At 39.0% G+C, this 27,851-nt stretch overlaps 2 protein-coding genes across 2 annotated transcripts in view; one reads left to right on the top strand and one right to left on the bottom strand.

Annotated features, from left to right (window-relative positions):
- LOC133543047 (U2 small nuclear ribonucleoprotein auxiliary factor 35 kDa subunit-related protein 1-like) lies at positions 1-22,766 on the top strand. The gene is made up of 11 exons (XM_061887429.1): positions 1-268; positions 2,461-2,540; positions 2,610-2,691; positions 7,046-7,154; positions 10,291-10,377; positions 11,070-11,108; positions 13,451-13,581; positions 14,452-14,665; positions 15,232-15,287; positions 17,686-17,795; positions 21,749-22,766. The coding sequence occupies exons 1-11, from the start codon at positions 225-227 to the stop codon at positions 22,393-22,395; spliced, it is 1,599 nt and encodes a 532-aa protein (XP_061743413.1). The 5' UTR covers positions 1-224; the 3' UTR covers positions 22,396-22,766.
- Positions 22,575-27,851, bottom strand: part of ap1s2 (adaptor related protein complex 1 subunit sigma 2) — an 11,649-nt gene continuing 6,372 nt past the window's right edge. Inside the window, exon 5 of the mRNA XM_061887431.1 lies at positions 22,575-23,199. Within this exon, the coding sequence (XP_061743415.1) occupies positions 23,152-23,199 (48 nt within the window). The 3' untranslated portion in view covers positions 22,575-23,151. The remainder of the gene's footprint in view (positions 23,200-27,851) is intronic.

Here is a 27,851-nt window from a genome sequence, read left to right on the forward strand (position 1 = left end):
TATTCACACCGGAAGTGCTTGTGTCAGTCAGGACCCAAACAAACAAGACGTGTCTGTGAAAGTAAATAGCAAAGTTGTTGTTTAAATGACATCGACTAGATGCCTTATTATCCACATGCACTAGTTATAAGAAATAGTTGATATCGGAATAAGTCTGTTCCTGTACTTTGGCTTAGCTAATCTTAGCATTAGCAATGTTAGCATGTTAGCAATGTTTAGCCGCCATGGCAGCTTGCTTTCCTGCCCTCACTGCTGCTCCGTCATTAAAGTAAGTCTCTTTCCTTTTAACACTTTTAACCAAACAATGACTTTTTAATCTTACTGTTGGTGTTAGTACGTAAATAAGTTTGCTGCATACATTTCTCTTCGCATGTTGTTGTCTGCATTAGTGTCTTCTTCGTGTAGTTCAATCATGTAATACACAAACACCGTTTCCATATGAGTTGGGAAATTGTGTTGGATGTAAATAGAAAGGGAATACAATGATTTGCAAATATTTGAAGCGGGGATCGAACCTGGAACCCTCAAGTTGCTGGCATGGCCACTCCGCTAACCGAGCTATACCACCCCACAAAATACAAATTAAACTTCACATGTATTATAATTCAGGCAGCACGGTGGCAGAGGGGTTAGTGCGTCTGCCTCACAATACGAAGGTCCTGAGCAGTCCTGGGTTCAATCCCAGGCTTTGGATCTTTCTGTGTGGAGTTTGCATGACTGCGTGGTTTCCCTCCGGGTACTCCGGCTTCCTCCCACCTCCAAAGACATGCACCTGGAGATAGGCCCCTCCCACCTCTAAAGACATGCACCTGGGGATAGGACCCTCCCACCTCTAAAGACATGCACCTGGGGATAGGCCCCTCCCACCTCCAAAGACATGCACCTGGGGATAGGCCCCTCCCACCTCTAAAGACATGCACCTGGGGATAGGCCCCTCCCACCTCCAAAGACATGCACCTGGGGATAGGCCTCTCCCACCTCCAAAGACATGCACCTGGAGATAGGCCCCTCCCACCTCCAAAGACATGCACCTGGAGATAGGCCCCTCCCACCTCCAAAGACATGCACCTGGGGATAGGTTGATTGGCAACACTAAATGGTCCCTAGTGTGTGAATGTGAGTGTGAATGTTGTCTATCTGTGTTGACCCTGCGATGAGGTGGCGACTTGTCCAGGGTGTACCCCGCCTTCCGCCCGAATGCAACTGAGATAGGCTCCAGCGCCCCCCGCCACCCCGAAGGGAATAAGCCAGATGTGTTCAAACTTTATCCACTGAGGGCCGCACACAGAAAAATCAAAGCAAGCGGGGGCCATTTTGATATTTTTTATTTTAAAAAACAGTACAATATATGTACAAAAAAATATACATTTCAGCCTCCACTCAGGCTTGATCTCAGGGACCCCAATGGGTTTTGGTCCAAAAAATATTAAAAATGTGTCATTATTCAGTATTATTATTTTTATTATTATTCGAGTTTTAAATCTCTAGATTAACATTAGGTCTATCTATCAATATAATGATTTTAAAGATGTAAGTTGTATGCCCTTTTTGTCACCCCAAAATGTTTTTCATGGAAAAATCACAAAATATGCAATATTTTCATCCAATAATTTTTGGAAGTGGAAAATTTGAGATTATATAATAATTGGAACATTAAAAAGGTCTAAACATAACACCATTGATTTTAATTTATTATTATTTTTTAAGCAATGACATTTAAAAAAAAAATCACACTAAAATTATAGGAGATCCAAAAGGGTCCTACTCATTAAAGTGTTTTTTTTTACTGTTTACTTTCAACACAATAATCTCGAGATCAACTTCAGATCTATCCGTCAATTAAAAGTTTTATTGTGGTTTTATTGTTGTATATGTTCTTTGTTTGTTCATTTTAGGCCCTTCTTTAAAAAAACGCTCAGTTTTTTAAATGGCAAACACAAAGTATGCAACATTTTCCCCCAAAAATATCTCAAAGTGGAAAATTTAACGTGACGTAATTGGAGCTTTGAATAGGTCAATAATTCATAATGACATTGAATTTGATTCATTATTATTTTTTAAAGAAAGGAACAGCCTGCATGGCAGCTTTGTTTTATTAGAGTAAACATTGCAACATTTTTTGTTACATTCCACCCGTTTGCTCTTTTATATCACTTTTTACGTTTTAAAATTTTTTCTAACATATTTTAAAAATTTGCCGTGGGGCCGTTAAAAATTTACCTGCGGGCCGCAAGTAGCCCCCAGGCCGCACATTGGACTCCCCTGGAATAAGCGGTAGAACATGGATGGATGGATGTATTGTATTTCTAATTATTTAATGCTTTATAGATACATTTCACATAAGGACTTTTGTTGTGCTCTTCTTAGGCCTGCTGTGTAAAAATAAAAGTCCTGACATGACACACCATTACTGAACAAAAGAGACAATTTAAATGTACTTGAATTCCACTTTTTCTTCAGTCAAAAACAACGAAGGGCCGCCTCGAGGAAGGAAAGAAGAAAAAGGAAACGTCAAGCCATCGCCCAAGCCAGACAATGTGGTATGAAGAAAAATCTGTTATGATATTTGTGTTGAATGAAATTAAACTACACCATTTGTCTCGTTGTAGATTTACATAACGGGGCGTCTGTTGATCCTCCTGATGAAGAAGACAACGAAGAAGAAGAAGACAGTATTGTTGAGGAAGAAAGGTGAGTTAGAAATTATGTTCGGTACAAAAATGTGATATTATGTATAGGAATCAAAAAAGGTACTAAACTGCCTTTGAAAAAATACCAGTAGTCATTTTTTAGTAGTGAGTCAACATCAACACACACACAGAGCACTTACAAGGAGAAACAGTGTGAAGACAGAAGAGAAAGAATGGACATATTTAGGTTTCAAAACTAACAATGAAGGTGAAGCTGTAAACACTGAAGCACCACTAAGCAAGTTGTGCTGTAAAACAAACATCTACACGCCTCCACAGTGTTTTAGGTACTTTAAAATCACCAATCTTTGCCTCTATGGCCACAAATAAAGTACGTTTGTTACAGGTGTTACGAGAGGAATAGCTAAACATGCTTCACTACACACCAAGAGCTAACTGCTAACAGCAAGCTAGCGCTCCTAAATGAAAACACTATGCGGTGCATCCATACAGTTGTGATCAAAATTATTCAACCCCCACACAATTTTGTTGTTTTAGCAAGTTGGACATTTATTCCATTTTTTGTTTATAGCCATATCAAATAAAGTTGCATTAAATAGACAAATGCAACTTGAATTACAACATTATATTTTGTAACATACCAAACAGTGTCATTTCTCTTGATATCTCATTGACAAAATTATTCAACCCTCTTGAAGATCATAACTCTTAAGAACAGAATTTGAATAAGGTCTTTCAATCATGTGTTAAAAACACCTGTAGATGTGATTAGAACCATAACGAGCAACAATTAAACTGATTGAAAAAGACTGTGATGCTCAGCTTCTTGTAGATGGTCAATGGTGTATTTGCAACATGGTGAAGTCCAGGGAGTGGTCAAAGAAGTCAAGACAGGAGGTGATTTCTCTTCATAAGAAAGGATATGGATATAAGAAAATAGCAACGACATTACACATTCAAAGAGACACAGTTGGGAGCATAATTCGCAAATTTAAAGCTAAAGGCACAGTGGAAACACTACCTGGGCGTGGTAGAAAGAGGATGCTGTCAGGTATTTGAAGCGTACAGTGGTGAAAACCCCCCGGGTAACAGCTGAGGAACTACAACAGGACATTGCAGAGGGGGGAACGCAGGTTTCGTCCCAGACAATAAGGTGTGCACTACGAGATGAAGGCCTCCATGCCAGAACTCCCAGGCGCACCCCACTTCTGACTACCAGGCACAAGAAAAATAGACTCCAGTATGCCAAAAATCATCTGGACAAACCCCAAAGGTTTTGGGAAAGTGTTCTATGGAGTGATGAGACAAAAGTGGAACTCTTTGGGCCTATGAATCAACGTTATGTCTGGAGGAGAAAAAATGAAGCTTACAAAGAGAAGAACACCTTGCCTACTGTTAAGCATGGTGGGGGGTCAATCATGCTCTGGGGCTGTTTCTCTGCCTCAGGTACCGGGAATCTCCAGCGCGTTCAAGGCATTATGAATTCTATTTCCTAGCAGGATATATTAGCTGCAAATGTCATGAAGTCAGTGAGGAAGCTGAGGCTTGGGAGACGTTGGACCTTCCAACAGGACAACGATCCCAAGCATACCTCCAAATCAACATCAGAGTGGTTGCAGAAGAAGGGCTGGAAGACTCTGGAGTGGCCTTCACAGTGGCCAGACCTAAATCCTCTAGTGGGACTTGAAGAAGGCAGTTGCAGCACGCAAGCCCAAGAATATGAATGAACTGGAGGCCTTTGCCCAAGAGGAATGGGCTAAAATGCTTGCAAGAAGCTTGTGTATCACCTTTGAAGGATGTCAATACTGTTCTACTAAGTACTAAAGATGCATGGAACTAGGGGCTTGAATCGTTTTGGCAATGACATATTAAGAAAAATTTCCTTTTTTGCTATTTTGTAAAATACAGTGTTACAATTTAAGTTGCATTTGTCTATTTTACACATCTTTATTTGATATGACTACAAACAAAAAACGGAATAAATGTCCAACTTGCTAAAACACCAAAATTGTGTGGGCGTTGAATAATTTTTTTATCACAATTGTACAAATATCCACTCTAACGATACAAAGTACAAGAGCTGTATCTACTCAACACTAATAATATTAATAATACATTTAATTTGTAAAGCATTTTGCATTTGTCAATCTCAAAGTTTAAAAGGATACCAGAGTAGTTAAAAACACATTAAACATAAAAAAAAAAAATTAGAAGAGGGTTTTACTAAAAAGATGAGTCTTAAGGCTTTTTTTAAAAGCAGCTACATGATTACTACAATGGTTTTTATTGTCACAAAATCTTTTGTCTTTTTTTAATTCTTTATTAACTCTGGAAATATTTCCCTGAACACAAGAGAACTTTAATTCTGACCAATGTATGATCCTGTAAGGTCACTGTATGTTTTGCTATTTAAATTTTATTTTCATAAATGGGAAATTGAAAAACAAAAAATTATTGTTGGTTTTTTTCCAAACCAAAAAAGATTTTCTTTTTTGGTTTTAAAAAGAAAAATGAAGATCTCCAATAAACAAAAATGGGAAAACAGACCAAAAATGTATGTTTTTTTTGTAGTCTGACAGTGGAAGTCTTCATTTTGAAAGTGAGTGTGTTGTAGCATTACACAAATAAAGTCATGTTCCAGTGAGTCAAGCCTTTTATAAAAGTCCAAGAAGAGCCTGGTGTGTAGTTAAATCCCAAACCATGACAGTCTTGTGTTGGTATGAATGGAGCGGCCCTGGAGGACTCCTGATTGTTTAAAAAGTGGAGGTATTTCCCATGTTCCGTGTGCCTGTCACGCTGGCTAACATGCAAAGGAAGTACTTTAGACATGATACAAAGTCCCAAGACTTCTACAGAAATATCTACACACACATCAACAGAAACTGAAACTAAAACAACGTAACAAAATTGATGTGTTTTCATATTCCGAAACTGGAACCGGAAGTAGTGATTTTCTTACAGGACCACAGACTGTCCTGTAAGAGAGTCTGTGCTATGATGCCCCCACTTTTGTATCATATCTGCTTATAAATTATCTGTACACGCTGATGTCAGACCTGACATGTTTTCTGTTTAGGGCTCCAAAGACACACGGGTACTCTAGTATCCCCGCTTTTACTCTGAAAATAAAGACTTCCGGTGTCAGACTATGAAAAAAAAAAACGTTTGGTCTATCTTTCCCTTTTTGCTTACTAGAGATCTTTTTTTTTTCAAAATCGAAAAAGAAAAACGTTTTTTTTTTTCGGTCTTTCACGAGAAAGGACAAAAAAAAAAACTGTGTTTTTTTTTTTTTTTCAATTTCCATTGATGAAAAGAAAATGTAAACACCAAAACATACACTGATCCTGGGTCCGTGTACCCTGCGTTCATTCTGGTTTCAATTCTGAAACGCAAATCCAAAAACAAAATTAGGGACATTTTTTTCATTTTTACTATAAATGGCTGATTTGAAAACAAACAAAAAAGGGTTGATTTTCATTAAAATATTGACATAAAATATGATTTTGTGCTGTTTTCCTTTTATGGATTTTCATTTTTCCAAATAAACACAAAAATCCAATTTATGTTAACCCAAAATGCAAAATTGTGTGTTTATCTGTGGGAAAACAAATTGAACCGGAAGCAGTATTTTAGCTTTTCCTTCGCGTTTAGCATGTTTTAAGCATAACGCTAAGACCTTTTTTCAGCAGGAGTCTTAATGTCCTTTTAAAAAAGTCTCATTAAATAGTTGTCCAATTTTTTTTTTTTTCAGAAATAAAAATGGCCCGAATTTTTTTTTTTTTTTTTTTTATTTGAGAATTCAAAATGGAATGAAGGAGAGGTACACGGACCATCCTGTAACTACTTGGTATCAGATCCACACCCAATTGTGTTGTATCACCCAAAACTAATGTCAAGTGTTATACAAGAGTGATTGTTACATTTTAACAGAAGTGTAGATAGAACATATTAAAAGAGAAAATAAGCAGATATTAACAGGAAATGAACAATGTGATTAATAATCCATTTTTACAGTTTGTCCTTCATAGTGTGTAGAAAATAATAGGTGTATAAATGACACAATATGTTACTGCATACGTCAGCTGACTAATTAGGAGTCTTTGTTTGCTTACTTACTACTAAAAGACAAGTTGTCTAGTATGTTCAACATCTTATTTCATGCATGAATTATTTGATTGCAAAAAGAAACATATATTTAATGTTTAATATTTTCTGTTCAATATAAGCCAATAATGATATTTATTGTCCCTTTATTGTATTAATCAATCAAAGTTGATCAGAAATTAATCAGAAATGTCTCAAAGGGCTGGCCGAGCCACAAGGACATCCTGGGCTCAGATGCCACCTCCCACATTTAGTGAGCAGTACTAAGCTTGGCTTTGGTGTTGCTGCAGACAGCGGCTGCATGAGGAGTGGCTGCAGCGTGAGCGTCTGGCACAGGAGGAGTTCAGGCTGAAGTCGGAGAGGAAGGACGCTGCCAGGAAACGCAAAGAAGACGAGGAGGTAACACTGAAACAAGATCAACCTAGCTACATTTGGACTGAGTACAAGGTAGAAAGTTACATTGCAGCACTAACATGGGCTTACAAGATACCAACAGCATTTCAGGGCTGAAAAAAACCAGATTTTCATGTGTTTGAATTATTATATTGCCTCAAGTAATGTCTTCTGCTCCTTTTTAAAAATGCAATGTTTATAAGCTTTGCTTCTCTCTTTCTTTCAAACCTGTAGAAATGAGAATATGTAGATCAGGGGTGCCCATTACGTCGATCGCGAGCTACCAGTCGACCGCGGGGGGTGTGTCAATCGATCTCCAGCCAGGCTTTTAAAAAAAATAGACCTAAAAATTAGTGATCACCAAGACGTCACTTAAATGACATTCACGGTACCGGAGGGTCTTGTGAGATGACGCTGGCTGCTGCAAGATCATTATTATTAAAATATGACCGAGAGAAAGGCGAGAAACACTTTTTATTTCAACAGACTCTCGCGCCGTACCTTCCGTCAAAACGCTAAAGGCCGACTGCACATTTCCTATCTTCACAATAAAAGCCCTGCTTCATGCTGCCTGCGCTAACGAAATACAGAGTCTCGGAAAACTGGCGTGCACAAGCAATCCCTCAGAAAGCTGGCGTGCACATCACTTGTGCACGCCAGCTTTCCGAGACTCTTATTTTGTTAGCGCAGGCAGCAATGAAGCAGGGCTTTTATTGTGAAGATAGGAAATGTGCAGTCGGCCTTTAGAGTTTTGACGGAAGGGACGGCGCGAAAGTCTGTTGAAATAAAAAGTGTTTCTCGCCTTCCTCTCTGTCATTTTTTCATAATAATGAACTGGCAGCAGCCAGCGTCATCTCACAAGACCCTCGGGTGCCGTGAATGTCAATCAAGCAAGCTACGGAATTTGCCGCCAATGTTTTTCTTGTAAAGTGTATGGAAGCTGGATGAATTAGATGCCAAAAACCAACCACTTTCATGTGGTATTGTACAGAAAGGACAACTTTTTTTTTCCTCCATTTGAAAATGTGGGCGGTATCATCATTGCTGTCTGATTCCAATCAATGCAAGTCATCAGAATCAGGTAATACACCAACTTATATTCTTGTCTTTGTGAAAGAAAGACATCTATATGTGTTACACATGCTTGTATTATCATTAAACACATTTAACTTGTTTACAAAAATGTCTCTTTCATAAATAAATAAATATAAATGATATATATAAATGAGGTAGATCCCCTCGAGTTGGTCAATTGAAAAGTAGCTCGCCTGCAGAAAAAGTGTGGGCACCCCTGATGTAGATGATATGAGCTAGTGAAAATATGTTCTCCCCTATGGCAAAAGTCATTAATGCCGTTAATTATTACACCTCTAATATATCATAATAACAGATGCTCTGGTATTGGCTTCCTAAACAATATGCAAATTCATTTCTGATATACAGATCCACCAACATCAAGTTCTACTGATATAGGAAAATAACAATGGAGAAAGCTGCACATTGTAGTGGCACACACGTCTGTAGAACTAGTCAGTGTTGAAGTATGAAACTATGGATTCATGTAATTAACTGTCTATTACAATTTTCCCCATACCAATATTTTGGTACCAGTGCCAAATTTAATTTCAATACTTTTCTAAATCAAGGGGCGCAGAAAAAATGTCATTATTGTCTTTATTGGAACAAAAAATGTTAGTGTACATGAAACATATGTTTATTATTGTCATTTAGTCTTTCAATAAAATCTTGAACATACTAGACAACTTGTCTTTTAGTAGTAATTAAACAAACAAAGTCTGCTGACGAATGCAGTAACATATTGTGTCATTTATACACCTATTATTTTGTACACATGAGGGACAAACTGAAAAAAATATATTTTTGATCTACTTGTTCATTTACTGTTAATATCTGCTTACTTTCTCTATGAACACATTCTATCTACACTTCTGTTTAAATTTAATAATCACTTATTCTTCTCTTCTTTGATACTTGACATTAGTTTTGGATGATACCACACATTTAGGTATGGATCCGACACCAAGTAGTTACAGGATCATACATTGGTCATATTCAAAGTCCTCATGTGTCCAGGGACGTATTTACTGACTTTATAAACATAATGTACATTTAAAAAAAAGATTTTGTGACTATATAAAAAAAAAAATTTATGTAATCATAATAGTATCATTACAGTGGATGTCATGAGTAAATCCACCCATGGCATTTGACATTCAGGAATGGTTTCATTAGTGGTGACGCTGGTGAGCTACAGTGTGTAGTGAAGCATGTTTAGCTATTCCTTGTCCTCCAGTGATAATGATACATGTAAGAAACGTACTATGTTGCCATTGAGGCCAGGATTAGTGATTTAGAAGTACCTAAAACACTGTGGATGGATGTTAGCTGCTAGCTAGCTAGCCATGTCTTGAACAACCCTTCCTGAGTGTTATAACTTCACCTTCATCTTGACTTTTTACACCAACATGCCTCCATTCTCCCTTTTCTGTCTCCACACTGTCTGCTTGTAAGTACTCTCTGTGTGTGAACACGCTCCTCTGCTCGGAAAACAAGCAATGTTTTTTAATGGCCGTTAAAAAAACTAGTTAAACAAAACCTTGCAAAGCGATACTTTTCAAACAGAGTATGGTACCGTTTTTTAATCATTCGTCCCGCGATACTATAATAGTACTGGTATACCGTACAACCCTACTGGGCATAGTTTTTGTTTCAGTAGCACCAGTTGCTTCTTACCATTATTTAACTGTACAAACACTGCTGGGGACTCAGAATGATTCAACCTGAGGAGTGATATTGCATGTCAGGTATCAGCTTAATCAGCACTTTATAGTCCTAGCAAAATGGTGTTGACGATCCAAAGGCAAAAGTTAGAAAATGATCCACACTACGGAAGGCAAAACTCATGTGCTGAAACTCAGGCAATACCTTTTTCAATACTGTTATTGGGGGGAAAGTACATCCAGATGTGATTTTATGTCAATATCATCTGATAAGATTGGTCGGCTGTATATACCTAATTACACTTCAGTGTATGCAATACTGTATGTGAAGTGTAGAAACATGGCGAGCCCTGTCTACTGTGTTGATGGTGTTCAATGTGACTGCTGTGTCCTCTCCTCAGCGCTGCATCAAGGAGGAATGGGAGGCCCAGCAGAGGCAAGAAGAAGAAGAAAAGGAGCAGAAGCTGCAGGAGAAGCGAGGCAGAGAGGTGAAAGGAGCCCTGGGAGGATAAAAGCAGAGAGAAATATATCCATTTGTCATCATCACAAACTTCAACACTTCATCAAAAGATTCTGAATAATGCTCAGCTTTGATTGACATGCTCAGAGAAGGTCCACTAAGGAGATCTAACATCATACTTCCATGAGACTACATACTAAATGAGACTATGTCATACTTCCATGAGACTACATACTAAATGAGACTATATGTCATACTTCCATGAGACTACAAACTAATGATACCTAATGTCATACTTCCATGAGACTACAAACTAATGAGACTGTATGTCATACTTCCATGAGACTACAAACTAATGAGACTGTATGTCATACTTCCATGAGACTACAAACTAATGAGACTATATGTCATACTTCCATGAGACTACAAACTAATGAGACTGTATGTCATACTTCCATGAGACTACAAACTAATGGTACTGTATTTTATACTTCCATGGAGTCCTTAGTCCTTCTCACAGTGTCCATGAAATGTTTGTAAAAGTGTGTTTGTGTGCTGGATGAGAAGTCAGTGTTTGTGCAATCTTTCCTTGACCAAGCGACACATGCAAGGTGGTCCTTAACTAAGAGATTGTTGTCCTCAGCTGTCACAAGAAGGAAGTATCTTTCACCTGGCGTCTCCACACCTGTCTCATCTGACATCTTTTTACACACTTTGTAGGAGGCTGCTCAGAAAATGTTGGATGAAGCAGAACATCAGGTACTACAAGTTCTTTGATGTCAAGCAGCTGATATAGCACTTCCTTCATTACTGTGTCCAGGCTAATAAACCACTGCTATGAACTCGGGGCGTACCGATACATATTTGTCATTGCCAGTATCGATTCGACACGGTATCAGCACAAAACCTTTTATTTCATGTCTTGGGAAACGTTTAGTATTGATCAAATGTTTTGAATGTAGTGTTATGTTTACTTTTTTTGCACTTCTCAGTATGCATTCATCTCTGTTTGTACAAACCCCGTTTCCATATGAGTTGGGAAATTGTGTTAAATGTTAATATAAATGGAATACAATGATTTGCAAATCGTTTTCAACTCATATCCAGTTAAATATGCTACAAAGACAACATATTTCATGTTCAAACTCATAAACTATTTTTTTTTTTTTGCAAATAATAATTCACTTAGAATTTCATGGCTGCAACACGTGACAAGGTAGTTGGGAAAGGGCATGTTCACCACTGTGTTACATCACCTTTTCTTTTAACAACACTCAGTAAATGTTTGGGAACTGAGGAAACTAATTGTTGAAGCTTTGAAAGTGGAATTCTTTTCCATTCTTGTTTTATGTAGAGCTTCAGTCCTTCAACAGTCCAGGGTCTCTGCTGTCGTATTTTACACTTCATAATGTGCCACACATTTTCCATGGGAGACAGGTCTGGACTGCAGGCGGGCCAGGAAAGTACCCGCACTCTTTTTTTACGAATCCACGCTGTTGTAACACGTGCTGAATTTGGCTTGGCATTGTCTTGCTTAAATAAGCAGGAGCGTCCATGAAAAAGACGGCACTTGGATGGCAGCATATGTTGTTCTAAAACCTGTATGTACCTTTCAGCATTAATGTTGCCTTCACAGATGTGTAAGTTACCCATGCCTTGGGCACTAATGCACCCCCATACCATCACAGATGCTGGAAGTTTGCGTCGATAACAGTCTGGATGGTTCGCTTCCCCTTTGGTCCGGATGACACGATGTCGAATATTTCCCAAAACAATTTGAAATGTGGACTTGTCAGACCACAGAACACTTTTCCACTTTGCATCAGTCCATCTTAGATGATCTCGGGCCCAGAGAAGCCGGCGGCATTTCTGGATGTTGTTGATAAATGGCTTTCGCTTTGCATAGTAGAGCTTTAACTTGCACTTACAGATGTAGCGACCAACTGTATTTAGTGACAGTGGTTTTCTGAAGTGTTCCTAAGCCCAAGTGGTGATATCCTTTAGAGATTGATGTGGGTTTTTGATACAGTGCCGTCTGAGGGATAGACGGTCACGGTCATTCAATGTGGGTTTCCGGCCATGCCGCTTACGTGGAGTGATTTCTCCAGATTCTCTGAACCTTTTGATGATATTATGGGGCGTAGATTTTGAAATCCCTAAATCTCTTGCAATTGCACTTTGAGAAAGGTTGTTCTTAAACTGTTTGACTATTTGCTCACGCAGTTGTGGACAAAGGGGTGTACCTCGCCCCATCCTTTCTTGTGAAAGACTGAGCATTTTTTGGGAAGCTGTTTTTATAGCCAATCATGGCACCCACCTGTTCCCAATTAGCCTGCACACCTGTGGGATGTTCCAAATAAGTGTTTGATGAGCATTCCTCAACTTTATCAGTATTTATTGCCACCTTTCCCAACTTCTTTGTCACGTGTTGCTGGCATCAAATTCTAAAGTTAATGATTATTTGCACAAAAAAAATGTTTATGAGTTTGAACATCAAATATGTTGTCTTTGTAGCATATTCAACTGAATATGGCTTGAAAAGGATTTGCAAATCATTGTATTCTGTTTATATTTACATCTAACACAATTCCCCAACTCATATGGAAACGGGGTTTGTAGTCAGGAAGTAGTCTTTGCCAATAAGTTTAATGTTCCAGTTGAGTCTTTTGTTGAGTCCTACAAAGTGTTTATACTGCAAGTGTTGTACTTACTACACCCAGACTGTCTGCATGTTAGGTACATCTTGGTTTAGTTTTTAATAACAAATTAGGAGGTGTTGAAATGGCCATGTACAATCGCTAATGCTAATCAGTAGCCTGTGTAAATGAGCATCAAGCTAGTGCATTTCTTTGATGTTGGAATGTTACATAGATGTTATTTAGTATTTCATGTCTGTTATATTGACATACTTTATTTCACTTTACAGTGTTCTGAAGTAAAGACTCTTATCTGCAAGAAGAGAACAGACTTGTATCAAAGTAGTTATATCAGACATTTTACATGCTGGCCGATAAAATCCGACACCCAAGTTTTTTTGCTGATATCAATGACTTATATGTCAAAAAAAAAGAAGTCAAAGCATGAATGATCTTGTCTTGCAGCTAAACACTGAAGGACCTTGGATGAATCCTGAAGCTCCAAAGTCTGAGAAGTCTGAACATTTTGGCACAGAGCGAGACGCAGCCAACTGTCCTTTCTTCCTCAAAACTGGAGCTTGTCGATTTGGGGACAGGTTGAACTTCTTACCTTTTACAACTTCTTACCTTTAAATAACCTCTTACTTTTTTACAACCTCTCTTCTTTGTATAGCTGAACTTTTCAGAGCTGCTTACCTGTTTAGAGGTTGTTATTTCTTATAACTTCTTACTTTTTTGATAACTTTTGACCTTTTTATAACTTCTTACATAGTATAGCTTCTTATCTTTTTCGAGCTGCTAACCTTTTTAGAGTTTATTTTGATACATTTTTACAACTTCTGTCTTTTTCATAAGTTCTTACCTTTTTATAACTTCTTACCTTTTATAGTTTCTTACATTGTATAGCTTCTCTTCTTAAAGCTGCTAATAACCTTTTTAAAGTTTATTATCTTTTTTTTTTTTTAAATGTCTACCTTTATATAAATTAGGTTTTTACCTTTTGTAGTTTCTTATCTTTTGAGAACTTTTTGTCTTTTTAGACCTCCTTACTTTTTAGAGCTGCTTACCTTGTACTTTGCCATTCCTCTTTATAACTTCTTACCTTTTTGTCACTTTTTACCTTTTTGTAGTTTCTTATCTTTTGAGAACTTTTTGTCTTTTTAGAGCTGCCTACGTTGTTAGAGTTTACCATTACTTTTTTACAACTTCTAACCTTTTCATCACATGACTAGAGTAATGATGAAGCTGGTTTCCATGGCGACAGTGTGAACATGAAGGATTGTGTTGGATTAGTAAGGCTACTAAACTGTACGTTCATGTGTGTGATAATAATAATAATAATAATACATTGAGTTTATGTGTGTGATAATAATGGTAATGATAAATTGAGTGATTCAGCAAGTTGTTCCCGCAAGATGGAAGCATCAGTTTGCAGTGTGAGGACTACAATCCCCTTGTTCTTCCAGATGTTCTCGGAAGCACATCAGTCCCAGCAGCAGCCCCACTCTGATGATCCGCAGTATGTTCCTGACCTTTGGCATGGAGCAGTCTCGACGCGACGACTACGATGGAGACGCTTGTCTGGAACACAGCGAAGAAGATCTGCAGGAATCTTTCGCCGAGTTCTATCACGACGTTCTACCAGAGTTTAGGAGCGTTGGCAAGGTGGTGCAGTTTAAGGTAAGTTCTTCCTTTTCAAGAGAGCTCATAATTTCTTGCTAGGGACTTCCCTATTTCCCTCCTCTAGTCACAAGTCTTGTTAGAGATATCCCCCGGTCCAGATTTTGTTTTCAAACACTGAAAGGGTTGGAGAGTGAACATGTAACCGGTTAGCACTGAGCCCTGAGGCGCAGCACACGTCACATACATATAAGAGAACATGGAACTGCTTGTAGAACTGAGCCCTGAGGCGCACCACACGTCACATACATATAAGAGAACATGGAACTGCTTGTAGAACTGAGCCCTGAGGCGCACCACACGTCACACACATATAATAGAACATGGGACAGCTTGTAGAACTGAGCCCTGAGGCGCACCACACGTCACATACATATAATAGAACATGGAACTGCTTGTAGAACTGAGCCCTGAGGCGCACCACACGTCACATACATATAATAGAACATGGAACTGCTTGTAGAACTGAGCCCTGAGGCGCACCACACGTCACATACATATAACTGCTTGTAGAACTGAGCCCTGAGGCGCAGCACACTTATAAGAGAAAATGACTGTGTTTGCAGGTGAGCTGCAACTATGAACCTCACCTGCGAGGGAACGTGTACGTGCAGTTTGAAACGTAAGTGTGCACAAGTCAGTGCAGTTTGACACGTAGGTGTGCAAAAGTCAGTGCAGTTTAAGAAGTAGGTGTGCACAAGTCAGTGCAGTTTAAGAAGTAAGTGTGCACAAGTCAGTGCAGTTTGACACGTAGGTGTGCACAAGTCAGTGCAGTTTAAGAAGTAAGTGTGCACAAGTCAGTGCAGTTTGACACGTAGGTGTGCAAAAGTCAGTGCAGTTTAAGAAGTAGGTGTGCACAAGTCAGTGCAGTTTAAGAAGTAAGTGTGCACAAGTCAGTGCAGTTTGACACGTAGGTGTGCACAAGTCAGTGCAGTTTAAGAAGTAAGTGTGCACAAGTCAGTGCAGTTTGACACGTAAGTGTGCACAAGTCAGTGCAGTTTGATACGTAGGTGTGCAAAAGTCAGGGCAGTTTGACACGTAAGTGTGCACAAGTCAGGGCAGTTTGACACGTAAGTGTGCACATGTCAGTGCAGTTTGACACGTGAATGTGCACAAGTCAGTGCAGTTTGACACGTAGGTGTGCACAAGTCAGGGTAGTTTGACATGTAGGTGTGCAAAAGTCAGGGCAGTTTGACACGTAAGTGTGCAAAAGTCAGTGCAGTTTGACACGTAAGTGTGCACAAGTCAGTGCAGTTTGACACGTAGGTGTGCAAAAGTCAGGGCAGTTTGACACGTAAGTGTGCACAAGTCAGTGCAGTTTGACACGTAAGTGTGCACAAGTCAGTGCAGTTTGATACGTAGGTGTGCAAAAGTCAGGGTAGTTTGACACGTAGGTGTGCAAAAGTCAGGGTAGTTTGACATGTAAGTGTGCACAAGTCAGGGCAGTTTGACATGTAAGTGCACAAGTCAGTGCAGTTTGACACGTAAGTGTGCACAAGTCAGTGCAGTTAGACACGTAAGTGTGCACAAGTCAGTGCAGTTAGACACGTAAGTGTGCACAAGTCAGTGCAGTTTGACACGTGAGTGTGCACAAGTCAGTGCAGTTTGACACGTAAGTGTGCACAAGTCAGTGCGGTTTGACACGTAAGTGTGCACAATTCAGTGCAGTTTGACACGTAAGTGTGCACAAGTCAGTGCAGTTTGACACGTAAGTGTGCACAAGTCAGGGCAGTTTGACACGTAAGTGTGCACAAGTCAGTGCAGTCTGACACGTAAGTGTGCACAAGTCAGTGCAGTTTGACACGTAAGTGTGCAGAAGTCAGTGCAGTTTGACACGTAAGTGTGCACAAGTCAGTGCAGTTTGACACATAAGTGTGCACAAGTCAGTGCAGTTTGACACGTAAGTGTGCACAAGTCAGTGCAGTTTGACACGTAAGTGTGCAGAAGTCAGTGCAGTTTGACACGTAAGTGTGCACAAGTCAGTGCAGTTTGATACGTAGGTGTGCAAAAGTCAGGGTAGTTTGACACGTAGGTGTGCAAAAGTCAGGGTAGTTTGACATGTAAGTGTGCACAAGTCAGGGCAGTTTGACATGTAAGTGCACAAGTCAGTGCAGTTTGACACGTAAGTGTGCACAAGTCAGTGCAGTTAGACACGTAAGTGTGCACAAGTCAGTGCAGTTAGACACGTAAGTGTGCACAAGTCAGTGCAGTTTGACACGTGAGTGTGCACAAGTCAGTGCAGTTTGACACGTAAGTGTGCACAAGTCAGTGCGGTTTGACACGTAAGTGTGCACAATTCAGTGCAGTTTGACACGTAAGTGTGCACAAGTCAGTGCAGTTTGACACGTAAGTGTGCACAAGTCAGGGCAGTTTGACACGTAAGTGTGCACAAGTCAGTGCAGTCTGACACGTAAGTGTGCACAAGTCAGTGCAGTTTGACACGTAAGTGTGCAGAAGTCAGTGCAGTTTGACACGTAAGTGTGCACAAGTCAGTGCAGTTTGACACATAAGTGTGCACAAGTCAGTGCAGTTTGACACGTAAGTGTGCACAAGTCAGTGCAGTTTGACACGTAAGTGTGCATAAGTCAGTGCAGTTTGACACGTAAGTGTGCACAAGTCAGGGCAGTTTGACACGTAAGTGTGCACAAGTCAGTGCAGTTAAACATGTGAGTGTACACAAGTCAGTGCAGTTTGACATGTGAGTGTGCACAAGTCAGTGCAGTTAAACATGAGTGTACACAAGTCAGTGCAGTTTGACATGTGAGTGTGCACAAGTCAGTGCAGTTTGACACGTAAGTGTGCACAAGTGAGTGCAGTTAAACATGTGAGTGTACACAAGTCAGTGCAGTTTGACACGTAAGTGTGCACAAGTGAGTGCAGTTAAACATGTGAGTGTACACAAGTCAGTGCAGTTTGACACATAAGTGTGCACAAGTCAGTGCAGTTTGACATGTGAGTGTGCACAAGTCAGTCCGTTGAATAAAGTCAAGTTTGGAGCAACTTCTTCTGTGTGTGAGCAGTGAGCAGCAGTGCAAAGACGCTCTCATCAAGTTCAACGGGAGGTTCTACGCCGGCAAGCAGCTTCACTGTCAGATCTGTCCTGTCACTCGCTGGAAGAACGCCATATGTGGTGAGCACACGTTGGTTTACCCTCACTTCTCCACATGTTGAACAACATGAGTCATATCTTGTGCTTGAAAAGCATCACAAGTTATTAAAAACCATGGGTTTGTGAACATGAAGGCCTTAAATGACTGTCACTAAAGTGGATGGAGAGAGGCATTAAACATGAATAGTCAATAGTCAAACGGTGGATGGCAAAACAATAACAATATGTACATGTAATTTAAAAATGATCATATGAACTACAGTTATCACCTATTGAGGTATTGGAAAAGAACATGATGTATCAATGATGACTTTATTACATATGGCTCCTTTAAGTGACTTAACAGGACATTATTACATATGGCTCCTTTAAGTGACTTAACAGGACATTATTACATATGGCTCCTTTATGACATTGAAACCAAACTACCATGAAGAGAAGCAAACCACAGAATCATGAAATAGGTGCAAGGGATAACAACAAAATAAAAGCGTCATCTTACAATAGTTAAAAATTAGTTTCTGATGTACAAACCCTGTTTCCATATGAGTTGGGAAAATTATGTTAGATGTAAATATAAACAGAATACAATGATTTGCAAATACTTTTCAACCCATATTCCATCCCTGGTTCAATTCCCACCTAGTACCAACCTCGTCACGTCCGTTGTGTCCTGAGCAAGACACTTCACCCTTGCTCCTGATGGGTGCTGGTTGGCGCCTTGCATGGCAGCTCCCTCCATCAGTGTGTGAATGTGTGTGTGAATGGGTAAATGTGGAAGTAATGTCAAAGCGCTTTGAGTACCTTGAAGGTAGAAAAGCGCTATACAAGTACAACCCATTTATCATTTATTTATCATTTATATTCAGTTGAATATGCTACAAAGACAACACCGATAACCATTTTTTGTTTTGCAAATAATCATTAACTTTAGAATTTGATGCCAGCAACACGTGACAAAGAAGTTGGGAAAGGTGGCAATAAATACTGATAAAGTTGAGGAATGCTCATCAAACACTTATTTTGAACTTCCCACAGGTGTGCAGGCTAATTGGGAACAGGTGGGTGCCATGATTGGCTATAAAAACAGCTTCCCAAAAATTGCTCAGTCTTTCACAAGAAAGGATGGGGTGGGGTACACCCCTTTGTCCACAACTGCGTGAGCAAATAGTCAAACAGTTTAAGAACAACCTTTCTCAAAGTGCAATTGCAAGAAATTTAGGGATTTCAACATCTACGCTCCATAATATCATTAAAAGGTTCAGAGAATCTGGAGAAATCACTACACGTAAGCAGCATGGCCGGAAACCAACATTGAATGACCGAGACTTTCGATCACTCAGATAGCACTGTATCAAAAACCGACATCAATCTCTAAAGGATATCACCACATGGGCTCAGGAACACTTCAGAAAACCACTGTCACTAAATACAGTTGGTCGCTACATCTGTAAGTGCAAGTTAAAGCTCTACTATGCAAAGCCAAAGCCATTTATCAACAACATCCAGAAACGCCGCCGTCTTCTCTGGGCCCGAGATCATCTAAGATGGACTGATACAAAGTAGAAAAGTGTTCTTTGGTCTGACGAGTCCACATTTCCAATTGTTTTTGGAAATATTCGACATGGTGTCATCCGGACCAAAGGGGAAGCGAACCATCCAGACTGTTATCGACGCAAAGTTCAAAAAGCAGCATCTGTGATGGTATGGGGGTGCATTAGTGCCCAAGGCATGGGTAACCTACACATCCGTGAAGGCACCATTAATGCTGAAAGGTACATACAGGTTTTGGAACAACATATGCTGCCATCTAAGCGCCGTCTTTTTCATGGACGCCCCTGCTTATTTCAGCAAGACAATGCCAAGCCACATTCAGCACGTGTTACAACAGCGTGGCTTCGTAAAAAAAGAGTGCGGGTACTTTCCTGGGCCGCCTGCAGTCCAGACCTGTCTCCCATGGAAAATGTGTGGCGCATTATGAAGCGTAAAATACGACAGCAGAGACCCCGGACTGTTGAAGGACTGAAGCTCTACACAAAACAAGAATGGGAAAGAATTCCACTTTCAAAGCTTCAACAATTAGTTTCCTCAGTTCCCAAACGTTTATTGAGTGTTGTTAAAAGAAAAAGTGATGTAACACAGTGGTGAACATGCCCTTTCCCAACTACTTTGGCACGTGTTGCAGCCATGAAATTCTAAGTTCATGATTATTTGCAAAAAAAAAATAAAGTTTATGAGTTTGAACATCAAATATCTTGTCTTTGTAGTGCATTCAACTGAATATGGGTTGAAAAGGATTTACAAATCATTGTATTCTGTTTTTATTTACCTCTAACACAATATCCCAAGTCATATGGAAACGGGGTTTGTAAATGGCCCTAGTGATGTCTTTGAGGATGTAGGAAGTCTTCATCAACTTGTTTTCTTTGTCGTCATGGTTCGCTTCTGACACAAAGATATTATTTTGGATGTGCACGTAAAGATCTGCAGGAGTAAACACAGGGGGAGGAGCCAGATACACGGTGCACGCACACTACATAAGGCCACAGTATATTTTATATATATATACAGTACAGGCCTAAGTTTGGACACACCTTCTCCTCATTCAATACAATGTTTTCTTTATTTTCATGACTATTTCCATTGTAGATTGTCACATCCAAACTGACACCTGTGAAGTGCAAACCATTTCAGGTGACTACCTATTGAAGCTCATGGAGAGAATGCCAAGAGTGTGCAAAGCAGTAATCAGAGCAAAGGGTGGCTATTTTGAAGAAAGTAGAATATAAAACATGTTATTTCACCTCGTTTTGTTCAGTACATAACTCCAAAAGTGTTCATTCCTATTTTGATGTTACAATCTACAAGGTAAATATAACAAAACCACATTGAGTGAGGAGAAGGTGTGTCCAACGCTTTTGGCTCAAAAAATGATGAAACAAAATCAATGTTATGACTTATTGACCTATTTAAAGCTTCAATTACAAATATTTCACTTTGGGGAAAATATTTTATATATTTAGTTTGCCATATAATGAAGGCATTTTTTGACAAGAAGGGCATAAATCAAATCTATCAAGATGTAGACTTGGACCTTTTTTTATTGTCATTGAAATGTGAACTTTACAGTACTGATAAGAACGAAATTGTGTTGCATTAGCTCAAGGTGGTGCAGGATAAATAAATAGATGACTGTACAGATAAATATATTTCACTTTTGCATATGCATCCAGGTTTATGGACGTATGTTTTATTGTCTTTTTATTCCAGCCACTTCATCCATTTTTGGGGAGGAATTGAGGGGATTATTATGATGCGTTCAAGAGTCTTACGGCTTGAGGGAAGAAACTGTTAGACAACCTGGAGGTTCTGCTATGGAGGCTGCGGATCCTCTTTCTAGAATCCAGCAGTGAAAACAGTCCTTGGCGGGGGCGGGAGGAGTCTCTGCACATTTTCTGAGTCCTGGTCAGGCAGCGGCTTTTTGCCATCTCCTGGATAGGACTTGTCTGAGTGGGACCCCAAGAACTTCAGTGGTGGATTTATAAAAAGTGTCGTTGCTTAAACATATTAATGAATCAAAATCAATGTTATGACTTATTGACCTATTCAAAGCTTCAATGACTTCACATCCAATTAATGATTGCATATTTTGCCATAAAAAAAGAAGTCAATAAAATGTTTGGACTTTACATGGACAGATAGACTTGGAAGTGATCCAGAGATCTAAGAGTTGAATAATAAAATGAAATAAAGATAGAGGACTTATTTTGAACACTTTTATGACTGAGACCTACCCAGATCCCTGGAACCAAACTTGAGAGGAAAAACATCTGTTTATTCTTTTTGAACGGGAAAAAGATCAAAGTGATGTCATTGTTTAGTGTGCAAAGATCTGTGATGAGTCAGGAGTTAAGTGCAGACAAAATGTGTGTTAGGTCCAAGATTGTAACGTTCCAGTGTGCATGTTCCCTCAGGACTCTTTGACAGGAACAGATGTCCCAAAGGCAAACATTGCAACTTCCTGCACGTCTTCAGAAACCCCGCCAATGAGTTCTGGGAGGCGGACCGGGACCTGAACCTGTCCCCCGACCGCAGCGTTAGAGGAAGCCAGTCGGAGCGCAGCTGGCGACACCGTCAGCGCAGCGCCAGTCCTCCCAGGTCCCAGAGGTCTCACAGGAGGACTTGGCACAGGAGGGACACGCAGCGCAGCGCCAGGAGCAGAAGCCGAGACTCCAGGAGCAGGGAGAAGGACTCAAAGAAGCAGGCGAGGAACAACGGCAAAGATGAGAATGGAGACAGAAGACACGGCTGGGGGCGAGATGCAGAAAGAAGCAAAGAACGGAGAGAGAAGAAAGTCGGTCTCAGCCCGGAGAAGAAGGAAGGAAAACAAGGTCGCCATCACAAACACTCCAAGAAGAGCAAGAAGAAGAGCAAGAAGAGGAACAAGAAGAGGAGTTCCTCTGCTGAGGACAGGTCTTCTTCTTCTGGACACTCGCATGGAGACCAAGAAGATCTTCTGGAGGACAAAAGGAGTGATGAGCAGGAAGTTTGTGCAGGAGAAAGTCCCAAAGCTTTTGTGGAAGGAGAGCAAAGCAAGAAGGAAGATGCTGGAGAGAAGTGACAGAGGTCACATCTTTCTTTTTATTCTCCACTAGAAACTTCTGAGCCGTCAGGTCAGAGGTCACATGTTTCTTCTTATTTCCTTACAATAAATATCTGGTGAGTCAGGTCAAAGGTCACAGGTTTCTTATCTTGACAGCGTAGAATCAGTGGCAGTGCAAGTGCAAGACAGACAAGTGCTTTCACTTTGCAGACATTTATTGATGTAACTTTCTGTCAAACTGTAAACACGGGTGAAGAAATACTGTTTTGGCTTCCTTCTGAAGGCAGTGAGACTATTCATCTGTTGTTGTCCTGCTGCATCTTGAAAAGTCAACTAGTCACCAGGCCGGGTGGCTGAGAGACAAAGTAAACATGATGCCTCTACTAGCAGGATGAATACTTTCTTACTTCAACAATAACTTGTGAGCGCAACAGTCCTTTGATGTCACATGATCACGGCTCTTTGGTCACAGAGAAATAGAAACATTCCACATGTTGACAAACATAACACTGGACAGGAAGTAGTTTACATCACCACCATTAGTCAAAAGCTATTTTCAAGGTCTCCAACAGGAAGTGCTAATAATTGATGTTCTTGCTACTTGAGTGTAGTTTTCCACGAGGGGAGGGGGGCAGAGGGGGGATGTGCTACACAAATAGAGACACATTGAAGCACACTTGGCAGCACAGTCACAGGACATGATAGACGAGCACACTTGTCAACACAACAGCAAAGACACAAAGTGACACAAACAAGACGGACGCTGGCTCGCATTTATGTCAGCCCGATTTCCTCCAAGACACTGCGTGGAGCCTCCGCCTCCTGCACACACACACATCACATTACTGTACACTTACTCTTTAATAATGTTCCTGCACACACACACATCACATTACTGTACACTTACTCTTTAATAATGTTCTTGCAGACACACACATCACATTACTGTACACTTACTCTTTAATAATGTTCCTGCACACACACACATCACATTACTGTACACTTACTCTTTAATAATGTTCCTGCACACACACACATCACATTACTGTACACTTACTCTTTAATAATGTTCCTGCACACACACACATCACATTACTGTACACTTACTCTTTAATAATGTTCTTGCAGACACACACATCACATTACTGTACACTTACTCTTTAATAATGTTCCTGCACACACACACATCACATTACTGTACACTTACTCTTTAAAAATGTTCCTGCACACACACACATCACATTACTGTACACTTACTCTTTAATAATGTTCTTGCAGACACACACATCACATTACTGTACACTTACTCTTTAATAATGTTCCTGCACACACACACATCACATTACTGTACACTTACTCTTTAATAATGTTCCTGCGCACACACACATCACATTACTGTACACTTACTCTTTAATAATGTTCTTGCAGACACACACATCACATTACTGTACACTTACTCTTTAATAATGTTCCTGCACACACACACACATCACATTACTGTACACTTACTCTTTAATAATGTTCCTGCACACACACACATCACATTACTGTACACTTACTCTTTAATAATGTTCTTGCAGACACACACATCACATTACTGTACACTTACTCTTTAATAATGTTCCTGCACACACACTCATCACATTACTGTACACTTACTCTTTAATAATGTTCTTGCAGACACACTCATCACATTACTGTACACTTACTCTTTAATAATGTTCCTGCACACACACTCATCACATTACTGTACACTTACTCTTTGATAATGTTCCTGCAGACACACACATCATATTACTGTACACTTATTCAGCACTTTGGCTACCCATGTGGTACATTTTAAATGTGCTACATAAATAAAGTTGATTTGATTTGATTTAATAATGTTCCTGCAGACACACACATCACATTACTGTACACTTACTCTTTAATAAAGTTCCTGCAGACACACACATCATGTTTAGAGCTGAAACGATTCCTCAAGTAACTCGAGTAATTGGATTACAAAATATATTCAAGGAATTTTTGCAGTCGTTAGGTTTTTGTTTTTCTTAACTGTAAACTCATCCTTTTGGTACCAATGTTCCGCAGACACACAATCACATTACATTACTGATGGATAAAACTGTGGAGTACTTTTAGACAAAACTGGAGTACTTTTGGACAAAACTGTGGAGTACTTTTAGACAAAACTGGAGTACTTTTAGACAAAACTGTGGAGTACTTTTAGGCAAAACTTTGTAGTACTTTTAGCCAAAACTGTGGAGTACTTTTAGACAAAACTGGAGTACTTTTAGACAAAACTGTGGAGTACTTTTAGACAAAACTGTCAAGTACTTTTAGACAGAACTGTGTAGTACTTTTCGGCAAAACTGTGGAGTAATTTTAGACAAAACTTTGTAGTACTTTTAGACAAAACTGGAGTACTTTGAGACAAAACTGGAGTACTTTTAGACAAAACTGGAGTACTTTTAGACAAAACTGTGGAGTACTTTTAGACAGAACTGTGTAGTACTTTTAGGCAAAACTGTGGCGTAGTTGGAGACAAAACTGGACTACTTTTAGACAAAACTGTGGAGTACTTTTAGACAAAACTGTGGAGTACTTTTAGGCAAAACTGTAGAGTACTTTTTGACAAAACTTTGTAGTACTTTTAGACAAAACTGGAGTACTTTTAGAAAAAACTTTTTAGTACTTTTAGACAAAACTGGAGTATTTTTAGACAAAGCTGTAGTACTTTTAGGCAAAACTGTGGAGTAATTTTAGACAACTTTGTAGTACTTTTAGACAAAACTGTGGAGTACTTTTAGACAAATCTGTGTAGTACTTTTAGACAAAACTGGAGTACTTTTGGACAAAACTGGGGACTACTTTTAGACAAAACTGTGGAGTACTTTTAGACAAAACTGTGGAGTACTTTTAGGCAAAACTGTAGAGTACTTTTTGACAAAACTTTGTAGTACTTTTAGACAAAACTGGAGTACTTTTAGAAAAAACTTTTCAGTACTTTTAGACAAAACTGTGTAGTACTTTTAGACAAAACTGGACTACTTTTAGACAAAACTGTGGAGTACTTTTAGACAAAACTGTGGAGTACTTTTAGGCAAAACTGTAGAGTACTTTTTGACAAAACTTTGTAGTACTTTTAGACAAAACTGGAGTACTTTTAGAAAAAACTTTTCAGTACTTTTAGACAAAACTGGAGTATTTTTAGACAAAGCTGTAGTACTTTTAGGCAAAACTGTGGAGTAATTTTAGACAACTTTGTAGTACTTTTAGACAAAACTGTGGAGTACTTTTAGACAAATCTGTGTAGTACTTTTAGACAAAACTGGAGTACTTTTGGACAAAACTGGGGAGTACTTTTAGGCAAATCTGTGGAGTAATTTTAGACAAAACTGTGGAGTACTTTTAGACAGAACTGTGTAGTACTTTTAGACAAAACTGTGGAGTACTTTTAGACAAATCTGTGTAGTACTTTTAGACAAAACTGGAGTACTTTTGGACAAAACTGGGGAGTACTTTTAGGCAAATCTGTGGAGTAATTTTAGACAAAACTGTGGAGTACTTTTAGACAGAACTGTGTAGTACTTTTAGACAAAACTGTGGAGTACTTTTAGACAAATCTGTGTAGTACTTTTAGACAAAACTGGAGTACTTTTGGACAAAACTGGGGACTACTTTTAGACAAAACTGTGGAGTACTTTTAGGCAAAACTGTAGAGTACTTTTTGACAAAACTTTGTAGTACTTTTAGACAAAACTGGAGTACTTTTAGAAAAAACTTTTCAGTACTTTTAGACAAAACTGTGTAGTACTTTTAGACAAAACTGGACTACTTTTAGACAAAACTGTGGAGTACTTTTAGACAAAACTGTGGAGTACTTTTAGGCAAAACTGTAGAGTACTTTTTGACAAAACTTTGTAGTACTTTTAGACAAAACTGGAGTACTTTTAGAAAAAACTTTTCAGTACTTTTAGACAAAACTGGAGTATTTTTAGACAAAGCTGTAGTACTTTTAGGCAAAACTGTGGAGTAATTTTAGACAACTTTGTAGTACTTTTAGACAAAACTGTGGAGTACTTTTAGACAAATCTGTGTAGTACTTTTAGACAAAACTGGAGTACTTTTGGACAAAACGGGAGTACTTTTAGGCAAATCTGTGGAGTAATTTTAGACAAAACTGTGGAGTACTTTTAGACAGAACTGTGTAGTACTTTTAGACAAAACTGTGTAGTACTTTTAGGCAAAACTGTGGAGTAATTTTAGACAACTTTGTAGTACTTTTAGACAAAACTGTGGAGTACTTTGAGACAAAACTGGAGTACTTTTAGACAAAACTGTGGAGTAATTTTAGACAACATTGTAGTACTTTTAGACAAAACTGTGGAGTACTTTTAGACAAATCTGTGTAGTACTTTTAGACAAAACTGGAGTACTTTTGGACAAAACTGGGGAGTACTTTTAGGCAAATCTGTGGAGTAATTTTAGACAAAACTGTGGAGTACTTTGAGACAAAACTGAAGTACTTTTAGACAAAACTGTGGAGTACTTTTAGGCAAAACTGTGGAGTACTTTTAGACAGAACTGTGTAGTACTTTTAGGCAAAACTGTGGAGTAATTTTAGACAACTTTGTAGTACTTTTAGACAAAACTGTGGAGTACTTTTAGACAAATCTGTGTAGTACTTTTAGACAAAACTGGAGTACTTTTAGACAAAACTGTGGAGTACTTTGAGACAAAACTGAAGTACTTTTAGACAAAACTGTGGAGTACTTTTAGGCAAAACTGTGGAGTACTTTTAGACAGAACTGTGTAGTACTTTTAGGCAAAACTGTGGAGTAATTTTAGACAACTGTAGTACTTTTAGACAAAACTGTGGAGTACTTTGAGACAAAACTGGAGTACTTTTGGACAGAACTGTGGAGTACTTTTGGACAAATCTGTGTAGTACTTTTAGACAAAACTGGAGTACTTTTGGACAAAACTGGGGACTACTTTTAGACAAAACTGTGGAGTACTTTTAGGCAAAACTGTAGAGTACTTTTTGACAAAACTTTGTAGTACTTTTAGACAAAACTGGAGTACTTTTAGAAAAAACTTTTCAGTACTTTTAGACAAAACTGTGTAGTACTTTTAGACAAAACTGGACTACTTTTAGACAAAACTGTGGAGTACTTTTAGACAAAACTGTGGAGTACTTTTAGGCAAAACTGTAGAGTACTTTTTGACAAAACTTTGTAGTACTTTTAGACAAAACTGGAGTACTTTTAGAAAAAACTTTTCAGTACTTTTAGACAAAACTGGAGTATTTTTAGACAAAGCTGTAGTACTTTTAGGCAAAACTGTGGAGTAATTTTAGACAACTTTGTAGTACTTTTAGACAAAACTGTGGAGTACTTTTAGACAAATCTGTGTAGTACTTTTAGACAAAACTGGAGTACTTTTGGACAAAATGGGAGTACTTTTAGGCA

The sequence above is a fragment of the Nerophis ophidion genome, linkage group LG25, assembly GCF_033978795.1.
Source record: "Nerophis ophidion isolate RoL-2023_Sa linkage group LG25, RoL_Noph_v1.0, whole genome shotgun sequence".
NCBI classification, from domain to species: Eukaryota; Metazoa; Chordata; class Actinopteri; order Syngnathiformes; family Syngnathidae; genus Nerophis; species Nerophis ophidion.